Source organism: Corvus brachyrhynchos, unplaced genomic scaffold, assembly GCF_000691975.1.
Source record: "Corvus brachyrhynchos isolate BGI_N302 unplaced genomic scaffold, ASM69197v1 scaffold94, whole genome shotgun sequence".
In the NCBI taxonomy this organism is placed as follows: Eukaryota; Metazoa; Chordata; class Aves; order Passeriformes; family Corvidae; genus Corvus; species Corvus brachyrhynchos.
Window position 1 is genome coordinate 35,044 of NW_008238330.1, and position 27,321 is coordinate 62,364.

The window sequence follows — 27,321 nt, forward strand, 5'->3', positions numbered from 1 at the left end:
AGATTGAGAGGTACTATTATTGTAATTTTGTATGTTGGTACCAAAATTGGTGTGTACCTTCAGACTGTGTGATGAAGGGCATTTATACCAAAGACATTATTTTGGTTGTGGTGATGCCAGAGATGAAAGAGAGGGTTTTTGTTCCCTCTGCATGAACTTTGCAGGGATGTTCAGAGCATGTGTGGTTTCACCACCATTCCTTACCAATGCATCAAGGGACACTTGCTAGTGCACTGTTTATGGTGAGGTTGCCTTTTTAGAAAGAGGTCCCGAATGTTTTTGTGTTCTTTACCATATTTTTCCTTGCACTTGAATAGTTCTTCTCCTCCTTTGGTCTTTGTTCTTGGTCTTTATTCTTGATCCCTTTCTTGAAGGTGGTGTCAACCCTATCTGCCTTTGAATTGCTCCTTCCAGTCATCATTTTTCTTCTGTAGGTGCTCCATGCCCATAAATCATCTGCTTAGTCTTTGTCTGCATTCATCCCAGATGGAATTTGTCTTTTTAGAAGTTGAGGAATGAGAAATGTCGATAGTGGTACAGGTGAGTTCTCACCAGGGCTTTACACAATGGTTGCCTTTCTTGCCTGACACACAGGAATACTTTTGCCTGTATCCCATTCATGGCTCATTGTCACCCTGCGATCTACTCATGCCTCCAGGAGCATTTGCCTCCAATGTCATCAGACTGGAGCAGAAACTTGTGTCACTTCACCTGACATAGTGGTACCTATTTCTACCCTGCAGTTCCTCATGCAAGGAGCGTTTATTGGTGTAGGGGATGTCTCTTCTGTCAGAGCTTCAGCTGGTGGGGAGGATGGGGGCTGTAGAACTCTGCCATGAGATAGAGCTTTTCTTCCTCATGGGTGGCATGAAATCCAGAATATGATGTGGACAAGGAAACCTACATTCTTGAACAATGGTTTCATGCAATCTAAATTCAAAAGACCTGACCACGAACTTCCCTGTTTCCTACACTTGATGACAGCAAAGTGTGAAGGGTGGAGCCTGAGAGATGTGTTAAGGGGGCTTCCACCCATGAGTAACCTGCTGGAGTCCAGTTCCACACTGTCACAACCAGATCCAGCCTCTGCCGGCCAGCTGCGCCATGGACGAGGTGTGTGGGTGGGCTCTAAACACAGGGCTGGCAGTGTCACTCCAGCCCCTTTCAGAACTGGTGCCTGCCTCTTAAAGGAGAAAATATCCATGGCTGGCATTAACTGATCTTCCATTGGGAAGTTTCATGGGAGAAAGTGCCCAGTCAGTCCAGGCACTGAGAAACTACAAGAGACCAAACCCTGCTGGGCCAGTGCAATCCAGTTCATGTCCCTGCTGTCTGTGGGGATACACTTTACTCTCCAGGAGTGTGAATAAAGCTTGCTGATGAACTTTGAAATGAATTCCGCAGCCATGTAGTGATAAGGAAGGTTGTTGCTGACATGGATAAGGAGGTGGCTGGACAGGTGGGCATCAGACACTAAAAGGCAACTGCTGCTCTATAGAGGCCCTACATGCCTGGAGGAGAGATGCCAAGAAGGACTGAAGAGTTTGCTTCTCATATGCCCACTTGAAACCACTTGTGATTGTCAGTATGATGAAATTACTAATTATATCATTCAGATACAAAGAAACTTATTTTTCTTTTTAATTATTGGATGAAAATATGGAAAACAGTCTTCTAGCATACACATGGTAATGACTTTGCAAAACTGGTGCTATGAGTGCAGAAATCACAAGGCTGCCAGAACACGTCTGTTCATTTGAAGAATCTTACATATAGCTGCAGAGAGCTACTCTTCTGGATGGACCACTCAGTCCTAGGTAATAGATTGTCTCCAGCCCTGACTCCTGGATGGACCTGGGACTGTCTGCAGGCCTGTTTCCAGCTGTATCTCTTTCTAGTCTCCCTGGCTGGTCCCTGGACGTGGCTCATTCCCTCTACGTATCAGAGGGTCTTTCTGGAACAGGTTACTAGCTGCTGGCTCTCCCTGTCTGGGCATGCGCCTGTGGGATGGTGCCCTGTCGATGAGGGCATGGACTGTGCCAGGGTCAGCAGAAGCTCCTGGCTTGCCTGCCTCCAATGAATAGCAGTCTTCTTGCGTAACTTCATCCTCAAACATTTTGCAATTGAGGCACTTCCTAAGTCAAAGGATGTCAAAGTATTCATTGACCCATCAGCTGATCACCCTCCATGAACCTATCCTGCCTCACCATGTAAGCTTCTGATTAACATATGGCCAAACTGTAGGCCACATACTGATCCTCAGCAGGTGTCTGAGCATAAAAGTCTGGCAAAGAGTCATAAACATCTTAAAGGAAAAATTATTAGCAAAACTTAAATGTAGGTTTTTCTATTAACTGCATTTATAATAAGTGTCATCACTTATTGACTTTCCCATATGCATAAGCAAATAGCGCAGTTCACTGATAAATGAAACAAACTCAGGAACAATTAGTACATGGCAGCTCTTTCAGTAGCTCAAACCTATCACGTGTTCTCTCCTGATCCTCTGTAATATACAGCAGGGTATAAAGTCTGTTACCAAATTTTGTGAACTGACTATCAGAAGATCAAACATTTCTCACTGAGACATGTCCTAATGTAATGCCAGGAAGTACATCTCTGTATATAGTGTACCTTTATTTGATACATGAAATATTCCAATTAGTATACAAAGAAGTATTCAGTGCTTGGAGCAAGAGAAGCACAGGTATATGGGTACATCATTTTATTCGGGCTTTTAAATTTTTTTCTATGGGAGAGAGGCACCTACTTAGGAGCTGGGGATCTAAGGCATATGTAGTGTGTGTGAAATGTGTGCTTTCGCTGGCACTACACACCCCTTCTGTCACATCCACTTCCACTCATTCTTGGCTCTGATGATGCTGTCACTTCATTATGTTGTGTTGAAGTGCAAGTAGCACCTATGCAAGATGAGCAATTACAGCTCAAGTAAATGAAAGCATATATACCAGTGAAAAAGAAGTTAATCATCATCACACACTGTGAAACTATCTGCTTTTCCTGTCGGTGTGTGTGCTGGTTTAAAACCCAGCAGGAAAATTAAACCCACTGAAGCTGCCCCCCTTTCCCCATTCCATTCTGACAGTGGAGAAAACACTAGGAGACATTATATGAAATCACAATAACCACAACAATATTGATAAAAGAGTGTACTCAGCTGGGCTCCACTCTGTGCCACTGCTGCTCTCTCCCTTTTCTTTTTCTTGGAGCGGCATCTCAGGCTTCCTGGTGCTGTCTTTCAGCATCAAACCAGAAAACCCACCACTTAGAGGAACAGGAAAGGGACCACCGGTGGCAGAGAGGGGCCAGCTCTGCCAGGCTGATCCTGAAACCTGCACACCCCCTCCCTTGAGCTCGGTGAAAGATGATGATCCTTCAATTTCTGGCCCTGGCTTCCTCCTGCTGAAGCCATGTCCCTGCTGTGATGTGGGTGGTATGGAATTAAACAGTGCTAGAAACTCCACCCCTTTACTCTATAACCATGACAGTGTGGTAAGAGCATTAATGCTCTGAAGAGTTACATAGTTACTGATATGACTCATTAATAAATTCCTATTACTCAATGAACAGAAAAATATGCCTTATTTTTGATGTTTCTGCTGTCCTTGACATGTTCTAAATCCTGCCAAAGATTTTGCAAAAGTTTAGGAAAAAGTTGATTCCATTCACTGTAAGAATCCTCTTTTTGCCTCAGTTGAATTACGTTAGTGTACCTAAATATGGTCTATTCTTCACATGGTGTAAATCTCCATTATTGTCCATGGTATGTCCAATAAGGAGAGGTCTTAGAAAGCCCATTGTGCCAGATACTGTGGAAGACACGATGAGACACGATGACATGTGGTTTTATTAGAATGCTGTAGTTAGGAATACACCTGGGAAGCATATTTTTAAACTTACCCACTCAATATCACCCTTTCTTGCTAATCCATCTTGCCTCTCAACATGTTTTTCCTCCACAATTCTATTTCACCTGATAGAGGTGTGAGACTTGCTTGTCCTCTGATTAATTAGATTCCATCATCATTGGTGTAATCAACTCCCATCACTTAGCATAGGATTAGAGGAGGAATCTGTTGTCTCTCACTATGTAGTTTACCATGGAGAAAGAATTCCATTCCCATTTCCTAGATTCTCATTTTATATAAATTCTAGTTGAATCAGGAAACTGAAAGATCTGTTAAAAAATTGGTCTTCCTGAAACACAAAAATAAGTTCAATCAAACCAGCTTCTTAGATATAGAAGGAAAAGGGGAGAAGTTATTCCTACCTTCCCAAAGATACAAAGCTTTACGGCAAGTCCCTTTTCTCTAAAATAACAAGAAAAAGAAAGTTTTTTGCAGATGTTTTCTTTAGACAGTCAAGGATAAGCACTGAGGGAAAGATGTCCCACTGGCTGTACAGAAATTAGTATAATGTAGATTATGCCTTGTTCTAGCAATTTAGGTACAGAAACATCTTTTCCTGAATTTCCTTTACATGATATTGGAAGGGAAGGAAGTGCCATTCTTGAAGTGAGTGAGTATGTCCCAGAAGCTTGGTTTTTGAAAAATGGAGCTCTGGGGCAGTGGGAGAAACCCAGAAATTATACACTAAAGAAATCTGGAGGAGGAGAAATTAGAAGTGTCAGAGGTTTTCTTAATAGCAAAATTCCCTTTGAAACGTAAAAATGATTGGCCAGAATGGGCTTGCAGAGGGAGAAACTGTAATCCATTACTGTCTCTTAATGCAAAACAATTATTTCAGAATTAGCAAAATTCGGCAGAAGTTTACTCATACAGAAACCCCACTAACATATCCATGAAAATCAAGATGCAAAATGCCATATAGTGTCTGTTTGGCAGAGATGGATAGAGAGAGAGAGAGAGAGAGAGGAAGAGTCCTTAACAGTTTAGAATTAGATTTGTTAATTTTCAAAGAGTGCAAGACTGGGTCTTGTGTGTTTAAGCGGTGAGAAAAGGGCCTGTAGTGTGAGGTACAACAGCTTGCTCTGACAGTGCCCTGCATTTGTCACTCGAGAAAAGAGGAAAAAGAGTCCCCCTAGTGTACCAATGCTGTAAGAAGCAGGCGTATCTCGCTCAATTCACTAAATCTGCTGCAAGTTCTGCAATGGCATGTGAACAAGGGCCTAAAGGTATTTTAGTAAATCCCCGGGCTCTGTTGATCACAAGGCTTCTAGTTCATGAACAAAGGAACCATAAACAATCATAAATAATGAGCATTAAAAAATACCATGTGTTTTGACACATTTTAGCGATGAAGTAATTGGGTGTTGCATTGCTGTATAATTCTAAATACTAGTTTTTGCCACCCAGGAAACATATATACTCATGGAAGACAGAAGAGAAATTATATTATACAGTAATACTCTTTTCACAAGTTCTTAGCCGTGTATCTGTGAGGTAAAATCAAGCACATTATTCTATTCAAAAGTGCCACTTTTTTTTTTTTTTTTTTTTTTTTTTTTTTTTTTTTTTTTTTTTTTTTTGGTTTCAATTTAACAGGGAAGTCTCCTGCAGTTAAAAGTATTCAGTGTAACACTTTCCCTGGCTGCCAGAAATCCAGTGTGCAACTCAAAACACAGGCTTTGTACCACTTTGAATTTCCACTGTCACAGATTAGGGGATAAATCAGCCTCCTCCCTGTGTAAATCATCTCTCAATGACCTTAGCTACAGCAATGCAAACCTGGCCCTTTGTGACAGGTGCTGAAGGGGCATGCATATAGGAAGACATAGCTACCATATGTTGCTGTGACTCCATAACTATTTTCCTCTCGGGTATGTTGAGGGAGAGCCATGGATAAAAAGTTTCAAAGGAGACCAGAAGGTCTCTGTTGGAGATACAGCACAGCTGGTTGGTAAGCAGTATTTGTCATTCTGTCCTTCAATAATTTTCCTCAGGATGCTCATGCTAGAGTGAACCTGGCAAGCCAAGTTCCCCTTTGCACCCTGCTCTCCACCTGAGTCTGCCCTATGGCAGATTAGGCACTATCTTGCTCCCTCACCTTTTTGACTGCTGACAGGAGAGCTCAATCACCTTTCCAGCAGCAAAGGAAGCATGTATTTTCAGGGGAGGGACTGGGGGGAGTGGGAGATGTTAGGGAGATAAGTCCTCAGAGTAAGTAAAAAGACAAAACGGGACCAACACCTTTTAGGAGATGGCCAGTGGAAGGCCTGAAGGATGAGAAGCAAAGATGAAACTGCTCAGGAACCAGTTATGCAGCCCCTACAGGCAGGATCAGGTAGATTTGGCTGACGGAAAAGGTCTCCAGCTCCTCAGAGGTAAGGGCAGCTCCCGCAGTAGCAGAGGAGGCTCTTGCAGCTGTTCGGATTAACAGTGGTGCTGCAATTTATGCAGATGCATTAGCTGCAGGGATGTTGTTTTACATTTTAGAGAGTAGATTGGCATTTCCTGGAAGTGTAGGTTAATTATGGTAAAAAGAGACGTAGCATATATCTTGCTTTGGGAGGAGGGAGCTCTTGCAGCTCTGCTGGTGTTGTGTGCAAGCCACTGGTTAGTTTGTTGGCGTGTAAGGGTGCAGCAGACTTGTGCGCACGCAATGCTGGGCTTATTTGTGTTCTGCAACAAATGTTTGTGTCAGTGTCCCTGCTAATAAAAACCCTGCAGTGCTAATTGCCAGGTTTAGTTACTTAAATGAGTTAAAGGCATTTGAAAGGTGTTTGTGCATACTCACTGCAGAAATGCTTCTCCTAAAGAAAAACTATAAAATAGACATCCTTAACTTTCCTTTCAAATTCATGTGCAGTATTTGACTTTAGCATGTCTGTTTTCCTGGAGACAGCTGAGGCAACCTCCTCTACTCACTTGCCCACTTACCAGTTGTATTTTGAATTGCTTGCGATGATATGGATGTTGATTATGGCCTTCACAATACTGCCTGGTTTTTCCATAGAATTGTCCTGGAGGATGAGACCGCAGCAAATTCTCAGCTGACCAGAAGGCAGCCCAAGGTATTAGTTCAGTCTATTTTCTTTCATGAGTAAGAAGCAGATAAGATTTCAGCCCAAATGGTGCATTTTAATTATGTTTATAAATGAAATGCATAGCAGATGTTGGAAGCAACATTTCAAGTACTCCTTCCTCCTCCCAGAGGCAATGTTTCATTGTTAATATTGTATATCTTTCTAAAAATGCTTGATTTGAAAAATTTGTTATGCTAAAATATTTTGCTGTCCTAGGAACACTGCTGGGTCCCCGTGCATCTACATGTGAGTTGTTCTTATTTCTAATTTTTTAAATACGTATCAAGATTTCCTTTCTTAAGTTTTTTCTTAACATTTTAAAAAATAATTGTATTATAAAAACTCAAAGAATGCAAAGTAAGCTGGATATTCCCTGCCTATCTCACTCCCTCAACATACATTTCATCTGTTCTGTACTTGCATGCGTATGCACATACATATATATATATATATGCACACATATGCATACACATATACATGCACTCCATCATATTCCAAACACTTCTGGATGTTGAATCCTATAATTATATGGTAGGAAATATTAGACTGGCAAGTGCCTACAATTGGAATATTGTTGATATTCTCACATTTCTTTGACTATAACAGCTAAGATCAATATTTTCAATGCCTTTAAAAATGAAATAATAATGTCAAAATACTGCCAGAAACTTATTGAAATGAAAAAGGTGTGTTAGGTTAAGCTTAGAGACTAGACTGCTTTTTTTTTTCTGCATTTTTGCTTCTGACATTCTTTGTAAAGTGTGTTGTTTGCACTAGTAACTAAAATCCAATTTGAGGAGGACAGAAAGATGCACTAATATTTATATGAAGCTGTAATATAGCAAAAAGTATATGGGCTGTTATTCTACTATATTGCCAGCGGACTGTATTGATCTTCAAAGGGTTAAAGTGCTACGAGGTTACATTAATGTCACCCTTCAGCAATCACTGGCCAATAACGTATCAGCAATCAATGCTGCCGTGTGTTGTTCAGGACACTCAGTTTTTGGAGACAAGTGGCTGATATATTTTGACAAGAATAAAAAATAGTCTTGGAAATTCTTGCAAATCTTAGAGGGGGAGATACATGAAACAAACTGCTTCCATTCGAAAAAAATGGTAATGTTTGCCTTCCTAAGTAACAACATTTTATGTCAGTTCAGTGGAGCAGTGAATGAACCAAAACTCTGCTAACCTTCAAAATGGAAAGGATTCTGTAAGTAGGATTTACATAGTCTGAATATTTAATATTTTGAGTGCTCATCACAGCTCGCATAAACTAATACTTAAATATATATTTCCAGCAAAGAAAACATTTGACTTCTGGTGGAGTAAAGCAGTGAGGTGTTTTGACTTGTGAGTACAGACACAGGTTTCTCAACTCCTGCTCCTTTTTTTCCTGTTAGCAATTTTATTCTATCGAGTTCTCATAATCTCTGCAAATCCAAAGAATGCAACACAAGCCACTTCACTTTGACACAAAAGAAACTTAAAGAAAAAAATCAAGAACTCAGAAAGCCATAGAGTAGAAGTATAAAGGGGAGGAATAAAAATAGAGGCTGCAAGAGGACGCGAGGGGTTAAAGTTCTGACCACTGTCTGCATATATAAAATCATATCACCTTATCTGAAAAGTTTAGGCACTAAAGAAAACACTCAGTTTAAAATACCTTTTAGGTATATTAAATCTTTAGGCTGAAGATTACAGCAAGTGTTTTCTCTTTGGTGAATAGCTGTTTGTCTCACTTTATTTACTTGATATTGGGTATTTGTCAATGTCATTTCATATCTGCAGAAAATTCATACGTTCTATGGAAGTATGTATGTGTGTGAGTGTGCTGAAGATCACATGACTATTTCATCCTATTTGGTGGAGCAGCTTGACTTTTTTCCCTTGCTTTTGGTGATGGTTGTGAGTGCAGAAGTTGATTGACAGATGCATGCCAGAAACCCCCATTCTCCTTTTCAAAGACTACATATGATGGATTGCGATCCTTCAGCTCAGCAGGACACAGGGACCATGCAAGCTGTAATTGGTCAGGTATGGAGTCAGCCATTTCTCAACTCCCCTTTTATTTATTTTTTTTTTCACAAGGGTCTAACCATATGATTCACATAATTCATATTTACAGTACCATCTTTCTATCTGTATCTTCAGCTACCAGCAAGTGTAGTACTGAAAGTGAGAAAGGCAAAAGAAACACAATAATCTGGCCAGGGAATCACTAGAAAAACCTAAATTACTATCCTTTTCTTCTAATAAACCCCATTTATAATTCAGTCTCAGCTTTACCAAATCAATGTATTTATTAATTTGCTGTTTTATTTTGTTTAAATATGCTGAAGTAGAAGAATCAAGGAGTGAAAGTGTTATGTTTGCTGGGGAGTAGCTTTCTATTTGTAATGCTGTTCATTATTTTTATATTGACTGTATTCCTGTACTAGAGGCTGTGGCTTTTATTTTTTATTTTTATTTTTTCTTCTTATACTCCTAATCCAGATAATGTGTGATTGAGCTTGGTAAATGTAGTAGTCTTTGCTGCTGCAGAGGGGCAGCCTGCAAATTAAACACTGCCACAATCTGAAAGGTCCAGGTGGTCTGCTCGTGCTTCCTAATGCAATCCAGCACAACAGCTTTAATAAACAGCTCTATTTAGTTCTCCCTCCCTGTATCCAGGGAAGTGAACTGGTCTGGGGCTGCTGTGATGAAATGCCAGAAGAATATCTCTCAAAGGCCTCACAAGCTGATTTTTAGAGCTTTTCCGTTTTGTCGTCTTTGTCTTCCAAATGGGTCAGTGAGTCCTTCTCTTTCTGTTTTGTGATTTCTGATAAGTCTGTAGTTTTTATATGTGTGTTTTAACCATGCTGTTTTGAGCTTTAGCCAGAAGAGAGAAGAATCATTGTCTTTTCATTTGCTTCAGATAATAACCTGAAGTGGGGAAAGAAATTATTTTGTTCTGATGAACAGGGAGGGCTGTTTTCCTGTGAAAGCAGTCGGAGTCAGATGAGGGTGCCTGTTTTTCTAACAAAATTTTAAGTCCTCAACACTTTCTCATTAGCCACTGACTTGTAAATCAGTCTCTGCTAAAGGGTATTTTTTGAACTCTCAAAAGTTTGTGGTTTTTGCATATGTTTCCAGTATAGTGAACGCATGCTGCTGAGCTGATGACATAGTATTTGTTTTCTATATGTTGATATGATGGTAGAAAAATACGCATTCTACACACTGTTTTCAACTAAATTATGGCAAAACACTGAAGTCCCTCAAAGCACATGGTTTATTAATACCATCGTACATAGTAATGCATTTCTGGGCGGAAAATGTCAAATATGTAATACCATGTTTACCACAGACTTTTATTGCTTTAAATATTTTAAAAATAGAAGATACATTTTTTATTAAAAATCCTCCAAACATTAACAGCTTTCTATTAGGCTGGCTTAAACCTAAAAAGTGGGGCATGTTTGCCAGTACTACATTGTGCAAAAAGATGTATTTTAGACTGTGTTAATTACCTTTTTGTTTTACTTGTTCAGTCTTACAGAAATATATTTAATGATTCTAAGGCAGATACAATTGCAAGGTTTTGAGCAAGTACACTTGACAGAAAATGGACCCCGAAATCTTTATAAATCTAAAAGCTTGTAATATCTCTTTAATGTAACTTTTGTTTTCGCATGTAAGAGAGTATAAGTTAGCTATTGTATGTTTAAGGCTTGCCAACTCTCGGAAAGTGGTTTTGAGGCTGAAAAAGGTAGAAGGCTTTTTTTTTCTGTGTATAACATTCCATATTGCATGAATTAAAAAAAGTTCAGTGAATGTCTGGAAAAATGTTTATATCATGTGTTAGTGTATTTCATTTCCTAAAACTAATAGCAAGAGCATGTACTTAAAAGAAAAATAAATTTAGGTATTTTAGGTGAGTAACTTCTCTGGATTTTCTGTGTCAGAATTTATAGATGTTGTTATTCTGAAACTTACTGTCTTAGGTGTTGCAAACATTTTTTTCAGATCAGCATGTGTGCATATTTACATATCATATATGTAAATGTGCACATCAAAATATGGTCATAAATCCACAAAATTTTCAAGTATGTTTTTGTTTTGATTAATTGTCCAGTGTTTGGTTGTTATTAGCTATGTGTTAAGACAGATAGAATAAAAAGTTTAAACTTTTTTTTTTTTCTGATAAAAAATGATGTATTTGCTAGTTGTATAAAAAAAGAGTTAAAATGTGGGAATCTCAGGGCAATCAGTATAATTACCATACATTGCTGAAAATAGACATAGACTTTCTGTATGAACTTTAAGAGAAAGTAACTATCAAAAGGCAAGCCCTATGGCAGAAAATCTTTCCACATTGCTAGTCCCTATTTTGTATTGTTAATAGTTATGGTTTGCATATTTGGTAGTTACATATATTTAGAAGAGACATTTATTTCCTGACACTATTAGAAAAAGTTCTTAAAAGTCTTTGTTAACTTTCAAACCTCCAAACCCCAAAACTTAGATAAATGTTTATAATCTGGCCTTTTCATTTCAGAACTGTATTTTTTCCAGCCATGAGAATGATTGTTTTTTTTACTAATCCTGCAGATGTAGCTCTAAAATCTTGTTTACTACTACTGGAATTTGAACTTGCCTAATTAAAAATCCACACTGTACATGTATAGCTGATTCAATGGAGATCAGACACACTAGCAGTTTTTTGTAGTTCAAACATTAGTCTGCATATGACACAAATGGAATAGCAGGAGCATACTGATTTAAAGGCATTTTCAACACCAAGTACTTGTTCGTCATTAAATGCATTTTTGACTTTTTAAAAAAAAATCTGGATTTCATCTGTCTCTAACCACCAGTTCCCACTGGTGATGGCAATGGTGGGCAGAGTGCTACAATCCTGATCATTGTGTGCCTGGGTGTACTGGGTCCAGGGTGCAGAATTTCTTGTGAACCTTCCCTCTGGATTTTTCCTCCCCCAAGCAAGCAATAAAACAGCCAAATACTCTGAAGAACAACCTCCTTGCCTTGTGTGTCAAGATCTAGAAGCTCATTGCTCATTGTGATTTTGATTCATAACTGGAGTGTTTGGCATGAAACCCCGATCCCTGCCAGCAATAGTCCGTAGCATCCTTCCTTGCATGCCAAACCACAATATCCATTATTTCTTCAATTGCGTTTTGCTCTTACGGAAACTATTAGCTGGATTTTTCTGCCATATTCCTTATATATCCTGAGCCCATCTGAATGGACAGGTAATTAAATGTATCATCTAATTATTCTTTTTTTTTTCCTTTTTTTTTTTTTTTTTTTTTTCAGACCTGAGCTTGTGAGTGACAGGTTAGTTCATCAGCATTACAGCCCTCCTGTTTTTGTCTCATCTCATGCAGACAGGTCACTGTGTCCAATCACCCTTCTGGCTCTGCTGTCCCCAGGGGAGCTCAGGCCAGCCTGCCATCTTGATCCACCGGCCTGAGGGCCCAGGCTGGCTGCACATTTCTGTGTTCACTGGTTCTTGCAAATATAGTAAAGTGGGAAAGGGGAGGGGAGCAGCTTAAATTAGATCTCTGTATATTGAGAAGAAGAAAATTAGGTAACATTCTTCTTCAAATAAGCGTGTGTTTGCAGTTATTATTGCTATGTTTGAGTTCTGTTTCTACAAGTTTAACGTGTTTATTTTCTGTATTTTAATGGTATCCTCCATATGATCTCACCGTGTAGTAAAAGCTATTCATGCAAGGGTAAACATGCTCTTTTCCCACAGAGGGTTCTCTGAAGCCCAGTTTATGAAACTGATACATTGCTGCAGCCAGCATGGGTCTTTCTGTTCTGTTTCAGTTTGTTGCCATTTTTTAAAATTTTGTTTTGTGTTCTTCCCCATGATTAACCACAATAGAACATGTTTCAGAGAAACCATTCCTTTTGTAACTCATGGTCACTTTTCAGAAGTTAAATCTGTTGTCAGTGTTGTTTTATAAGGCAGACTAATATGTATCCAGGAATTTAATTTTTACCAAATGAATATCAGATCTATAGTGTTATTTTGTCTTGAGCAATGTCTACATGATTATTCTTGTAGCAGTAGAGAAGTTCTTTTTCTCTTGGAATATCTGTTTCCAGCTCTAATATAATATAAAGAATTGCCTATAACATATACAAACAGAAAACAACCATATTACATATAAATTTAAGACCCACTTTTATAACACAGCAAGGAATTGTGCCTTTTTGTCTGCAGTTTGGGACAAATCCCGTTCTTTCAAGTAAGAATTGGACCCATCACTGTAAGAATGACTACTTGCAGAAGTAAGGTCAGACTACTTGTCCCCTTGTCTGCTCACTATATAACCAGAAGAAGCACTGTAGTCCTTTACAGTCACCAGCAGTGGTTTTGTGCAGTTCAAGACTGTGAGGGAGAGACTTATGGACAGGTACACATTGACTGGTTTTTTCAGTAGTAGAGAGACAATGTAAACAGTAAGAATTATGTTTGAAAATCTTCAAAACCATACTTTTTAATATTTATGAACAAGCTGGTACTCTGATAATGAAGCATTCCATCTTTGCAGAAACCCACTGTTGTATACACTCCCTAGAATACTGTGTCCCTAAGAATTATTATTGTAAGGAGATGCAGGAATGTGCTGTAATATTTTACAGTATAAATATTTGTTGTAGAGGAGTTTGTATCTTGTTAACTTAATATATGTAAATTCTTTGGTCCTAGGCCTAGATTCCAGCAAAAGAATGCATTTTTTCTGTTGACTTCTGCTTTTACAGCAGAAAAGGTGGATTTTTATAATTTTGATTCATACTTAAAAAGATTTTTCTTCTTTTCACACCAAAATTGGATTTTAATTGAAATCAGCTTTCTAAAAACATCTTTAGTATTTTTTTCCTATTGAATTTCTTTATGCTTTTCTCTTCTGTACTACTCTGCTGTCTCATCTGTGGGTCAGGCCAGCCAATTAAGAGGTCAAATTATAAAAAGACTGTGATTTGTACTCTTTGTATATTCACTACATTCTAATTGTAAGAGAAAAATAAAGTATGTCAGATGACCTTTAAATTGCTGGACAAATGACACTCCTCCAGTGATGTAGATTATTATCTTTTGGCAATGCATTTACATTCAAGTACCTCTGTTATGTTTCCTAGATTCTAGACTGATAAACTAAATATCAGTCTGGCCCATTTTTGTGTGTACAGTACACAGAAGTGACTGCGGAGCCTCTTATCTTACACTGACCTGTAGCTGTAACAAGACTTTTATTTTTCTTCTCTGATCTTAACTGCAACTCAAATGGAAGAAAATAAAAGGACAGTCGAGGAGAAATTGTATACAGCACTTTCAACATTAGAGGAGGACTTGGCAAAATATTGGTTTTTTCTGTGATTTACATCATTCAGCAACATTAGTAATGCAGCTTTTTAATCTGAAATTCTAAAAATGGAAGAACCTCAGATCAGGCAATTTTGAATATGTGCATATTTACCTCTCACTATACTTAACTAGACTTAAGCATGTACTTAAAAGTTGGTCAGCAAACCACTTAAGCCCATAAGAAGTCTGCAATTTCTAAATCTTCAAGTGCACAGTATGATACTGAATTCAATGTGACTCCTCATTATACAACAATTGGCAGGATCTGGTCCAACAAGTCTATTAAGTTACTGCTACTGCTAATAAATATAAAAAAATCTGGCTTAAATGCTAACTAAATAATTGTTATGCAAACTGTTTTACAATTAGAGCTGACTATTCGGAATAAAGATAGTAAATCAAGGGTCTTGAACACTTTTGGAGAATATCAGGGCTACAGGTAAACGGACTATCACTTCAGGGATTTTGTTTCAATGTTGCCTTTGAAACCTCTGTGATGTGTAGTACTTTCTCTTCAAAAGAGAAATATTAGTTGTTGATATTTTCTGCTGATTCTCTGTTGACTGGTAGTGCTGTTCTGCAGTAGTGCTTTATCTAACTGTTAGATCAAAAGAAAATTTTGAAGATCAAGGGACTATTCTAAATTTCTAGCCATTCTTAAAAGTGGTAGTGGGAGAAAGCTTAATAAAAAAAGGCTGGGGGGAGAAAGAGGGGATCCAAAAATCTTTATTTCAAACAATCCTTACATGGCAAATTATATAAATTGAGTTTTCTTAAGCTGTTTAGAATAGATTTTGTAGTTACTGATAAGCCTGTTTTTTCTATCTATATTTGTATATGCCATACTATATTATAGCAAAACTATCTCCAACAAACTTACTCACATGAGTAATAGCATAATAACATATACTTAAAGTTGAAGAAATTCTTTTCAGAGATGAGAGCCTCATAAATGCATCTTGCTGTCTGCTGTGGATGTACAGCTGTCCCATGTCCTTTGCACATGCAGAACTCTGATAGTTGTTCTTGTCAAAACACATAGGTCTTGTCTTGGAGGGCTTTCCTGTGCCACCTTACTGTAAAAGAAATCCAATAATTTGAGAAGCAGTGCTATAAAATCACACTTGAGAGAGTAATATTTGACCCTGTGATATTTCCAGTGAGTGTTATCTAAACCACTTGCTAAATATGGTCTATTTCTAAAGGTAACTCATTCCAGGATGGGGTTCTGAATCCACAAATGGGGAAGGGCATTGTAAAGGGAAATAAGACCTTAAGCAAAAGAAAAAAAAAGTTAAAATGGAACTTTGTGCTATTTCAGTAGTTGATTCCATTAAGTAGTTTTTATTTTATAAGTTGGTAGCATTTTCAGGGATCTTGGACTCATGTGTTTGGAAGACACAATCCAGCTATGTAATGGCTCTTCCAAAAAGGAAATATTACAGGGACAACAGTAAAAGACATAAGTGTTTTTAAGCTACCCCCTGCTATAGAAATGAGTTTCAAGAAACAGAAAATAACAGAGCATGAGTTTTTTGCAAGCAGATTAGTGAAAGTCATGTTAATAGTATTACACAGCTGCTGTTAGACATATTGTAAGTGATACTTCTGTATCAGAATGTTGTACTTTTCACTAAACTGTTTACATCTCTAGCTGCTTTTTTACTCACAAATCCAACTTGTGGAGCTCTAACTCAGTTTTTACTTGAGCTTTCCTTATGCTTCAAGTGCAATGAAGTTTTACCGGAATAAAAAGCTGACGGCTTTAGCCCATTTCTGGAAGACATCCTTCTTTTTTGGGAAAATAAATAGCTAAATATAGATTTGCAGCACAGACTAAGACTGAAACAACAATATTAATGACTAGCATGTTTCATATCCTTTTTTCAAGCTTATGAATTAAGATCACTTTGTCTCCCATTAGTGGTAAACTAGCATCAGCTTTCATTTTTCATAGTATATCACATTAAAGGCTGTCATTGTTTTGGTGTTTTTTAATTATAACAATGGAGAAATGTGCCTGATTGTTACTGAATCCACCTTTAAAAATACAAAAAAAAGGGTTAAAGATGCAAATTATTCTGAAAATGGTTAAGTCTGGTACTTCTGAGACACTGTCATTGTGTCTATAATCTTTGGTACTAGAACCAGATGCTGCCAAGTGCTGAATGTGTCCAGAGTCCTGGACTTCTCCCTGTCTACGTTAGGCAGGACACTATTCCAATGAAATAAAATAGTCTGGAATAAAGAAGAGTTATGCTGCTATAGGAAACAAAGAGTTATTGCAAGATTCCTGGCCATTAAATCTTACCTTCTCTTCGCTGTGCCCACCCCTTTCTGTGTACAAAATGTGCTTCGCATTTTTCAAACGGATTATACAAAGCAGAAATAGTATCTGATTTGTATAATTCTAATCTTTTGGAAGAAAGGTTGAAAGTTGTGGCAAATGTAAAAGTGGCTTCTAATGTGAAAGAATAAAGCAGAAAATATCAAACTCATTTTGCTTAGTGTCAGTCATGATGATTTATCATTATAGTCAGGGCGAACTATGATCTTGCAGCAGAAACAATTTTGTCCATTAAGAGGGAAAAAAACAACTCCAAAACCCAGAATGTTGCAGCTTGATTCTTATGTCCTTAGGGTTGCAATATTGAATTCAGAATTGGGGAAGCTTAATCTTGCAGCCAGATTTGACAAGATGCTGGTTGAGCAGTAGGCAGAAGTGATGGTTTGTATGTTGCAATGCCCATGGTGGGAAATAAAGAAAGTTAACAAGATTTTTCCAGAAGTCTGGGTGCAGTATTAACCACCTGCTCCAGCTTGTTACCAAAGTAGGCAAGAAAACTTTGTGTGCAAGGTGGTGAGCAACACTTACAGTTTCAAAGCCTGACAGATGACAAACTTGGAGTGCTCTAAAACAGCATGTGAAGAGTTCACAATAGCTCTGAACACAGCTATCTGTTTGTTTTAGTGCTAGTGCTTCTTTAAAGGGTGATCATGGAACCATTTGAGCACATCCACAAGTATCTCCACAATTTATTGGGAGAGCTCACATGAGCAGCACATTGTGCATTAGACAACGTAATGCTAAAGGCTTGGATCTCCTCTGGTTGCAAGAGGATATAGACATGTACTGCGGGAAAAAAATAAGCAAGTTCACCATCTCCATTCAGTTAATCCTGGAGAGTAGAAATCTGTGTGTGTGCATGTGTGTGTGTGTGTGTGCGTGTGCATGTGTATCGGGGTGTGTAGCCTAAAACCTGGAGGCTGAAACTGAAATTGGCAGGTGTTTGGAAAATAAGACCTGGATTTTGAATAGTCAAACAACAACACAAAAGAACTGAAGATTGGAATTTCTTCCCCTAAATATATTGTTTTCTGTTTATTTTTCAAGTTCATGCTGAATTTTAGCAAGAAGAGAAATTTAGGGTTGTCCCCTAAATAGGGATTTAGAGTGAGTCTGTAATGAATTTTAACCCAAGAGGCACTGTGGATATTCAGCAAACCTTTGTTCTATTCTGCTCATGTCCTTATGCTAGACCCATCACTGTAGCTATTAGATCTCAAAGATTACATTCTTTGATCTAGTGCTTTCTAAATCCTTAACCCACAGTTTATTTATTTAAAAGGTTATATCCAGCATTGGATTGGATTGTAAAGTACCCTTTGACTCTCATGAAGGACACAGAAGAAACAGATGCTGATGAGGGCGTATTTCCTTCTGACCATGAAGTACCACAGCATTTTATTGAATTAAGAACTGCACAAAGATCTGTGCTTTTAATCTGGCCAGTGTGTTGAGAATTTTTTTGCCTCTATGGTATCCTGATGTCATTCATTTCTGATACAACAAACATTAAGGTATATAGGTGAATTTCTGTTACACTGTGAATTTAAAAAAACCTGCAAAGTAGCCTCATATATCCCTAAGAATATAAATAAAAGCACACTAAATCTCAAATAGATGTTTAACATGAGCATATTGAGAATGTGTTCTTGGGGGTCTCTTTTCTATCTGATATTTACCAGGATTCATCAGAAGTAAATCTGTGGAGCTAAACAGGACAAACGGGATTGCCAGCAGCCTTTAAGCTTGTTCTGTCAAATTCAGAAGCACTTACATGAGCAAATTTACCAGTGTCTTCTACAATGTATGAATAATTAGTGATTCCTAAGATAACCAGAAAGAAGGCACAGAAAGCAAAAGAGAACACAAAAATTAAACCCAGTGTGCTCCATCCTGACTGATATTAATTATACTGTTTCCAAACTGATCTTTTTATTTTTTTTCCCAATCAGTCCTGCAAGGCAAACTGTAAAAAATTTTCATGTATTTTCTCTTAATTTTGGAAAAGCAAGACTGAAATAGGCATCTGAAAAGAAAAAATTCATTTAAAAATGGTGGTTATTTTTTCATTTTTATAATGCTTATGTTTGGTTATTTATCTTTTTTGAGAAGCTCAACCACTGGAGATAGTAGCCTAATGCTACCTTATACTGAGACCTCTTTATACCATCTGGAAGTACAAACCAGCTGTAAAGTGAGTTGTAAGAGTAATTTATTTATGCATAAAGTTCTTTTATATTTCCATGAATGGTAGAACTCACCTTGCTGTAAATAGAGTCCAAATAAAAGGACTAGAATTTCCTCCTTTTTCAGATGGAAATGAAAAAGGGATAGGCAGAAATCAGACTGGGGGAAGAGAGGAAGGAAAAAGCCTTCTTTAGTTACAAATAGATATCCATTAACAGAAAAGGTGAAAGGTCCAAATCCTGTTTTATTGGCCTCCATCTCTATCTTTGCTGGCAGTGATGAAAATACGAAAGGGAGGGAAGAGAGCACTACTCAAACTACAGTACTCAGAGCTGCTTTCTCAATCAATTTGGTTTTAAAATGAGTATGCTTAAAACAAAAGGCTTAATCTAGTTCTCTCTTTTCTTTTTTCTTCTTTTTTACCCCATTGGCTACAGAGTTGCTCCCTGTGACATTTGACAAAGATCTATCTTTCCACATTATTCAGTTAGTATACCTGGATTAGTGAAAAAGAAAACAAATTAAATTCATAGGAATTAACATCAATTGAATTCCCTCTTTCTATACTTTCTATTGCAAGTCACATTCTTCAACTCCAAGTCAAAGGGTGAATAAGAACAGCAAAGAGGAAAAAGCAAAGAATGACAGTTATGCTAATGAGGAATACCTTAAAATTAGTCAGACAGGGGAAAAAAATACTAAAATAGCAATTTTGGTGTTGACACAAGTTTCCTTTGAAATTTCGAGGAGCTTCCTACTCCATTTTATTTCATAATCCCTTTTAAATGGGAACATAGGAGGCTTAAGGGATTCTGTGAAGTTGTGAGATCTTTCTCTTTTTGCTTCCCCATTTTGTGAGAGCCTAAGGGAAAAATATTGGCAGGGCTTCTATAATTGAAGTAGCCCAGTATTTCCTATTTTAAGACCTTTGCTGCTGCTCTTAGTATTTCCACCTGGTTGGCTAACTCTTCCTGAACACTTTTGAAGGCAATTTCTGCTAAAATACTTCAGTGGTTCCCAAGGCAGATAGGGAAATATGGGGTAGTTTTGCCCATTTTAAAAATACATCATAATTAAGAGAAAATCTCTGAATGTGGTGAGGAGTAGGAGCATTGAGCTTGACATGTCTCTTCAGGTATCCTGTGGCAAGCCATCCACTCTTGGTTATATTCCAAGCCTTTGAGAAATGTAGTTGGCACGTGTTTACTTAGGAACTCTTAATCGATACATCCCTTAAAAATTCACAGAAAAAGTGAAAAAGGAACCTCAGAAAATCACCTGCACATGGACAGGGTCAGCTTATCTGGGTCACATCTGATAGGTATTTGTGTAAGTGCTTCCTGAAAAACTCCATCCGATTCCAAACTCCATGAGCACCAATTCCATCCTATCTTTGTCCTATTCATTGCACCAAGTAAAGCCCATGTCTTCTTGCCTCTTTTAGGAGTATGAGATTATTTCTGTCCCCTTGAAATACTAGCTTCTAACTGTGCCTGTCTTGGGAAATGGCAGAGGTGGCATCAGGGACCTTTTACGTTTCTAGGTACTCAGTGACCATATTCAGGGGGGATGGAGAAGAGAGAAGGTGTGATTCAAATGAAGAAAGGACAAGAGCCAGGGAAGATAAAAGATATGAAATGAAACGATGAATGCACAAGTAGTCAACCATGACTAGAGAGTGATAAGGCATGGAGAAGTAGGAGCCTAAAGGAAGAGTGGATTCAAGAGAGGTTTGGAACTATGAGGGACAGTAGGGAAGAGGACTTGCCCTGTGTGTGGGCAAACTGAGATGAAAGGAGCAATGGAAAAGGGACTGGACCTGGTTAGGGATAAAGACAGAAATACAAAACCCATGGGGCAGGTTCCTGTGCTGCTCAGAAATTTCTGCTGGTAAATCTCATTGGCAAAATGTCTCAGTTCTTTAAAATATATAAAGCTATACATGCAAAATGCGGAAAACAGTATTTGCACTGTTAAGCAAGATAATTCAAATAATTTGTCTTGCTTGTAAATATATATAATAATGACCCTTTAATTATATAAACAACTATATTGTTTATGTAACAATTTCACAGAGTAGGTTCCTTTAGTGTGACTTCTTTCTCAACATTATAGTTGATATATATTGTTATTTTGCTCCCTAGAAATTGCAGGAAGTTTATGTATGTGTATATGTATATATTTATTCTGGGCCAAATGCCAAATTCTAAAAAAGTCTTATTCTATTTTAAAGGGGAGGAGGGTGTTTGCATGATTTTAAAAGATTAAAAAGGATAATTTTTAAAGAAAAAGTAACTTTGACTAAAGCACTCAAACTGCCCTGCTTATAAAATGACAGACTGAAACACATGGGCTTTTATTCTTCTTTCATATGAATGATAAGATTAAAGGTTCTAATGAAAAATTTCCCAGAGATCTTGCCATTACTGTTTCCAACAGACAAAGTCTATCATCTTACCCAGTAGTTTTTCTAGAACAGTGACTGACATCTAGATTTTTGGATATATGTAGACACTGGTCTTTGCACAAAGTAGACACATTAAGCCACCGTAATAGGTGATACTTGGCTCTTGATTTTCCACTGCCTCAACTAGTTATTTACAATGTTAGAAATGGAAGCAGTGCAAAGCCAAGTGGTTTTTTTCACTTTAAGTGTTCAATACAGTCCCTTTACTGCACAGTAAAAGCTTCAGGTTCCTATGGAGAAACAACATTGGATTATCATTTGAACAGATATAATTACTACTATCAGCAACTTGAAGTCACTTTAATTCCTATACCACACCAATTTTATTTCTGATGGGAGCGGATAATTTTCTGAAACTTATTTAGCTTCTCTTGAGCATTATTTACAATTGTGACTATAATCTCATGTATGATTTAGTAAGAGAATGTTACCATGCTGAACGTGAATTGGGAATAGGTATCTAGTACAGACCAAGGTGATGTGCAAAGGGGAAACAGTAACTGCCAACATGGGATTGTGAAAAAGGTGGGGCTAGAAGAAAACAGGAGATGCAGTGTGGAAAGAGGGCATGGCAGTTGGAGAAGAGGGTTTTGGTAAGGTTGAAAAATGAGTTATTTTTCTAATAAGGTTTTTATGGTTTTATATATTGAACTAATTGTAATAAAGACTCAGAAAGGCCAAAAGATTAGAACTAATAGCCAGGAATAGGCAGTGGCAGAGAGCTGTGTGAAACAGTTGTGCACAAGAAAACTGAGGATAATAAAACTACATCACTGTTATATTGTCACTTTTCCATTCAGCATCTGCTCGGATACAAGTTCAGGAGCCCATCTTACATGGCATCAGCAAACCATGCCTGTGGTAGTGGTGCAGCAAGAACTGAGACAAGCATAAAACCAGGGCTCAATTCCATCACCTTCCCATTCTGTATCAGTACTTTGCAAAGATTTTAGCTGTTGCAAAATTAATGTTAATCCCCTTAATTCAATTTTTATTCCTTAACTAAAGATAGATTGGCACAGGAATTTTCTGGTGGCAAATTGGGGCCCACAATGTTTCAGATAAAGTTTACAAAACCAAGAACAAGTCTATGAAGCTGTCTCTAGACATGACTTACATCCAGACTTGTTCTGTTAGCAGAGGTGTTTCTGGCCATGGTATCAATCCCTCCCTCAATGTGATTTAATGATTTTTTTTTTTTTAAGTTGCTTTTCTAAAAGACAGTTTGTTTCTTGGTCAGTATCTTTCTGCTTTGAATCAGCTTCAGCTTGGTTAATGCCACCTTGGACACTCACAGTATCTGCAACTGTCTCCAGCATGAGCATAGAACGATAAAGCATAGGAGGATAAAGTATATATTTTATCCCCCCTTTCATCATTTCATCTTTCCCCTTCAGGCTAGAGAAAGAAAAGAAAAATTATTGTTTTATTAAGTTTTATTAAAATAATATTTCTTTTCCTCACAAATGATCTGGTAAGAATGGGGTTTGTGGGCAAGCTCACATCGGTATCTGAGGTGTGTATGTGTCACTTTATGCTGCAGTCCCATGTCAGATAATATCTGTGTAACCATTGTTAAAAGATTGTGATTTTTTTCTGAGTTGCTTCCAAAATCAGAGTTATGAAATACAGATCAAAGATCCATGAAAAAGATATGGCCTCTTCTCCAGCATGTAAGAGTGTGGGAAGAGTGTAGCTGAGGGAGGTGATCCTCCCCCTCTACTCCCCTTAGTGAGGCTACATTTGGAGTGCTGTGTCCAGTTCTGGGTTCCTCAGTACAAGAAAGACAAGGAGAGGGTCCAGTGGAAGGCCACAAGGATAATTAGAGAACTGAAGCATCTCTCTTATGAGGAGAGACTGTGGAAGCTGGGCCTGATGCATAGAAATATCTCAAAGGAAGTTGCCAAGAGGATGGTGCCAGACCCTTCCATGGTGCTCAGTGGCAGGACAAGGAGTGATGGCCATAAATTAAACCACAAGAAGTTCCACCTCAACATGAAGAAGAACTTCTTTATATTGAGGGTGGCAGAACACTGGAATAGGCTGCCCAGGGAGATTGTGGAGTCTCCCTCCCACCTGGATGCATTCCTGTGTAAGCTGTCTTGGCAGAGTGCTGGACTAGATGATCTACAGAGGTTCCTTCCAAACTTAACAATTCTGTAATTCTGTGGTTCTGTATGTATTTCAAGTTTGGGAAAAGTTTGTGGTTCATTTTTCTTAGTTTTGGTAGTGTCTTTCTCATGGATTATGGTTTAAAGACTGAACCACAACCACCACCATCCCCCACCCAACAAACCAACTGGTTTTTGATAGGTGGAAAACTTTTCTTCAAAGAGAAAGATAGACAACAGATGAAAAAGTAGCACATTATTGGAGAGCTTTGAAAGCTGTTTCTAAAAGGAGGAACAAAGAAATAATTATTCTGCCAGTGCATATATGGATATGGGTTTAATCTATTTCATATTGGATTCTTTATCCCAACAGCCTGATGAAGGTTTTGACATTTAAGCTGCAGAGATGAGAAAGCCAGATGCTTCCTCAAACCTCAGCTTTCATACTACAGCTTCGTACTATGAGATTCCTGTTAGGCTAAATGAAATTACAGGCAAAAACTGGATTAATTTGAGAGTCTATCCTTTGCTGTGGTTAATCAAGTATTGCATTACAGTATTGCTAACAAGCTTTCTTCTCAACAGAATGTGTTGGACTTACTACAATGCTCTCCACTTGTAGAAGACTTCTATATCAAAGGGGCTTATGCTTGAATAATATTATGTCAGTGTGTCTTTCTTAAAGAATCTGCACCAGTGCTGCCTCACCTTGAGCAGTGTGTGCAGTTTAGGTCACCACAATATAAAAAGGCATGAAGCTATTAGAGAGCATCCAAAGGAGGGTGTATTGGGTTTACATGGCCAAGCTTTGGTTGTGGGGGGCTACAGGGGTGGCTTCTGTGAGCAGCTGCTGGAAGCTTCTTCCATGTCTGACAGAGCCAATCCCTGGTAGCTCCAAAGATGGACGTGCCGCTGGTCAAGGCTGGGCCAATTAGAAATGGTGGTAACATCTCTGTGATAACAGATTTGAGAGGAAAGAAAAAAAAAGTTACAGTGCAGAAGTAATTGCAGCCAGAGAAGAGTGGAGTGAGAATATGTGAGGGGAACAACTCTGCAGACATGAAGGTCAGTGGAGAAGGAGGAGGAGGAGGTGCTCCAGGCACTGGAGCTGGGATTCCCCTGCAGGCCGTGGTGCAGACCATGGTGAAGCAGCTGTGCCCCTGTAGCCCATGGAGGACCAACGGGATGCAGAGATCCACCCACAGTTCATGGAGGAGCCCATGCCAGAGCAGGTGGATGCCTGAGAGGAGGATATGACCCTGTGGGAGGCCCGTGGAGAGAGGAGCCCACCCTGGAGCAGCCTGTCCTTAAAGGACTGCACCCCGTGGAAGAGTGACGCATGCTGCAGCAGTTGGGGGAGGACTGTTGCCTGTGGGATGGGCTCACATGGCAGCAGTTTGCAGAGAGTTGCTGCTTGTGAGATGGACTGATGTTGGAGAAGTTTCCGATGGGAAAGATTCCCTGTCTCCCTGCCCTGCTGGGGAAGGAGGTAGAACTGGGAAGGAGGGAGAGGTGGGGGGAAGGTGTTGTTAAGGTTTTATTTTACTTCCAATTATCCTGCTCTGATCTTCTTAGTAATAAATTCAACTAATATCTTTAATTCTAGCCTGTTTTGGCCATGGTGGTATTTAGCAAGTGCTCTCTCCCAGTCCTTGTCTCAACTCATGAACCCTTCATTATATTTTCTCTCCTCTGTCCAGCTGCAGAGGGGAGTGAGAGAGTGGCTTTTGTGGGTACCTGGCATCAAGCTGGCATCACCCCACTACAGAGGGCCCTGAGAATGGTGAAGGGCCTTGAAGGGAAGCTGTATGAGGAGCGGCTGAGGGCACTTGGTCTGTTCAGCCTGGAGAAGAAGAGAATGAGAAGAGACCTCATTGCACTCTTCAACATCCTCACAAGGGGAAGTGGAGGGACAGGCACTGATCTCTTCACTCTTGTGAACAGTGAGAAGACTTGAGGAAATTGCATGAAGCTGAGTGAGAGGGGGTTTTGGTTAGATATCCAGAAAGGGTTCTTCACTCAGAGGGTGGTTGGACACTCGAACAGGCTCCCCAGGGGAGTGGTCGCAGCACCAAGCCTGACAGATCTCAAGAAGTATTTGGACAACACTTTCAGGTACATGGTGTGACTCTTGGGGCTGTTCTGTACAGGGCCAGGAGTTGGACTTGATGGTCCTCATGGGTCCCTTACAACTCACGTGATTTTATGAATCTCTCTTCAGTGTACTTATATATTCTGGAGTGTTTTACAAATGCAACATTCTTCTGCTTCTGAGCCCTTCAGTTACCTGAAAATATGCAGGTGAGCCTAGCAATTTTACCTGACAGTGTGTATATGGAAGTAACGAACGTGTTGCCAGTGGACTTTAAAGAATTGCATCAATTCCAGTGTGGAGCTTGGGCAGGATATCAGCAATGCTCTGTGGGAGACTTCCATTGTCCTCTGATCACCCAAAAGCTAAAAAAATGTAGCTATGTAGATGCAAGAGTACAGACTGCTTTTTCACTGTGTTTCTCATTTAGAGAATAGATCACAGATGTTAATGTGTGCTTGCAAACATGGGGTAGTGTTTAGCTTCTGAAACACCTATTCTCTTCCATATTTTTGTGTTTCTACCAGGTGCTCTTTCCAGTCTAGAAGATTGTCCTCTTTCAGGTGTTTTTCTAGTATTATCCCTTTGCAGGGGTAACAGTATCAGGAGATGGAGTTCAGGGCATTCATTCATTATGTATTTGCTGTTTTCTAGCAAAACCCAATAAAACAGCTCACTTCACAGAATAATGAAATCACAGAATCAACTACTTTGGAAAAGACCTTTGAGATCATCGAGTCCAACTTATGACCTAACACCACCTTGTCAACTAGACCATGGCACTAAGTGACACATTCAGTCTTTTCTCAAGCACCTCCAGGGATGGTGACACCACCACCTCCCTGGGCAGCCCATTCCAATGCCCAATCACTCCTTCTGTGAAGAAATTCTTCCTTATGTCAAGCCTAAACCTCCCCTACCACAGTTTAAGACTGTCCTCTTGTCCTGTCTCTGGTTGCCTGGGAGAAGACACCAAGCCCCACATGGCTACAATCTCCTTTCAGGCAGTTGTAGAGAGTGAAGAGGTCTCCCCTGAACCTCCTTTTCTCCAGGCTAAACAACCCCAGCTCCCTCAGCCACTCCTCATAGGAGTTGTGTTCCATACCCTTCACCAGCCTTGTTGCCCTTCTCCGGACTTACTCCAGCATCTCAACATCCTTCCTAAATTGAGGGGCCCAGAACTGGACACAGTACTCAAGGTGTGGCATCACCAGTGCTGAGTACAGGGGAAGAATCACTTCCCTGGTCCTGCTGGCTACACTATTCCTGATCCAGGCCAGGATGTCATTGACCTTCTTGGCCACGTGGGCACACTGCTGGCTCATGGTCTGTCTGCCATCAGTCAGCACCCCCAGGTCCCTTTCTGCCTGGCCACTGTCCAGCCACTCTGTCCCCAGCCTGCAGTGCTGCAGGGGGTTGTTGTGATGAAAGAGCAGGACCCAGCACTTGGTCCGTTAAACCTCCTATCATTGGATTCAGCCCATGGATCCAGCCTGTCCAGGTCCCTCTGCAGAGCTCTCCTACCCTCCAGCAGATTGACATTCACACTGAACTTGGCGTCATCTGCAAATTTACTGACTCAATCCCTTCATCCAGATCATCATTTATAGATATTAAACAGAACTGGCCCCAGCACTGATCCCTGGGAAACACCACTAGTGACTGGCCACCAACTGGAGGCAGCACCATTTAACCCCCCCCCCCGGGCCCTGGCCTCCACGCAG

At 39.3% G+C, this 27,321-nt stretch overlaps 1 protein-coding gene across 1 annotated transcript in view; it reads left to right on the forward strand.

The window, feature by feature from the left end:
• Positions 1-8,934: 8,934 nt before the first annotated feature.
• Positions 8,935-27,321, forward strand: part of POU6F2 (POU class 6 homeobox 2) — a 331,945-nt gene continuing 313,558 nt past the window's right edge. The window contains exon 1 of the mRNA XM_017734610.1: positions 8,935-9,046. Coding sequence (XP_017590099.1) covers positions 8,942-9,046 — 105 coding nt within the window. The 5' untranslated portion in view covers positions 8,935-8,941. The remainder of the gene's footprint in view (positions 9,047-27,321) is intronic.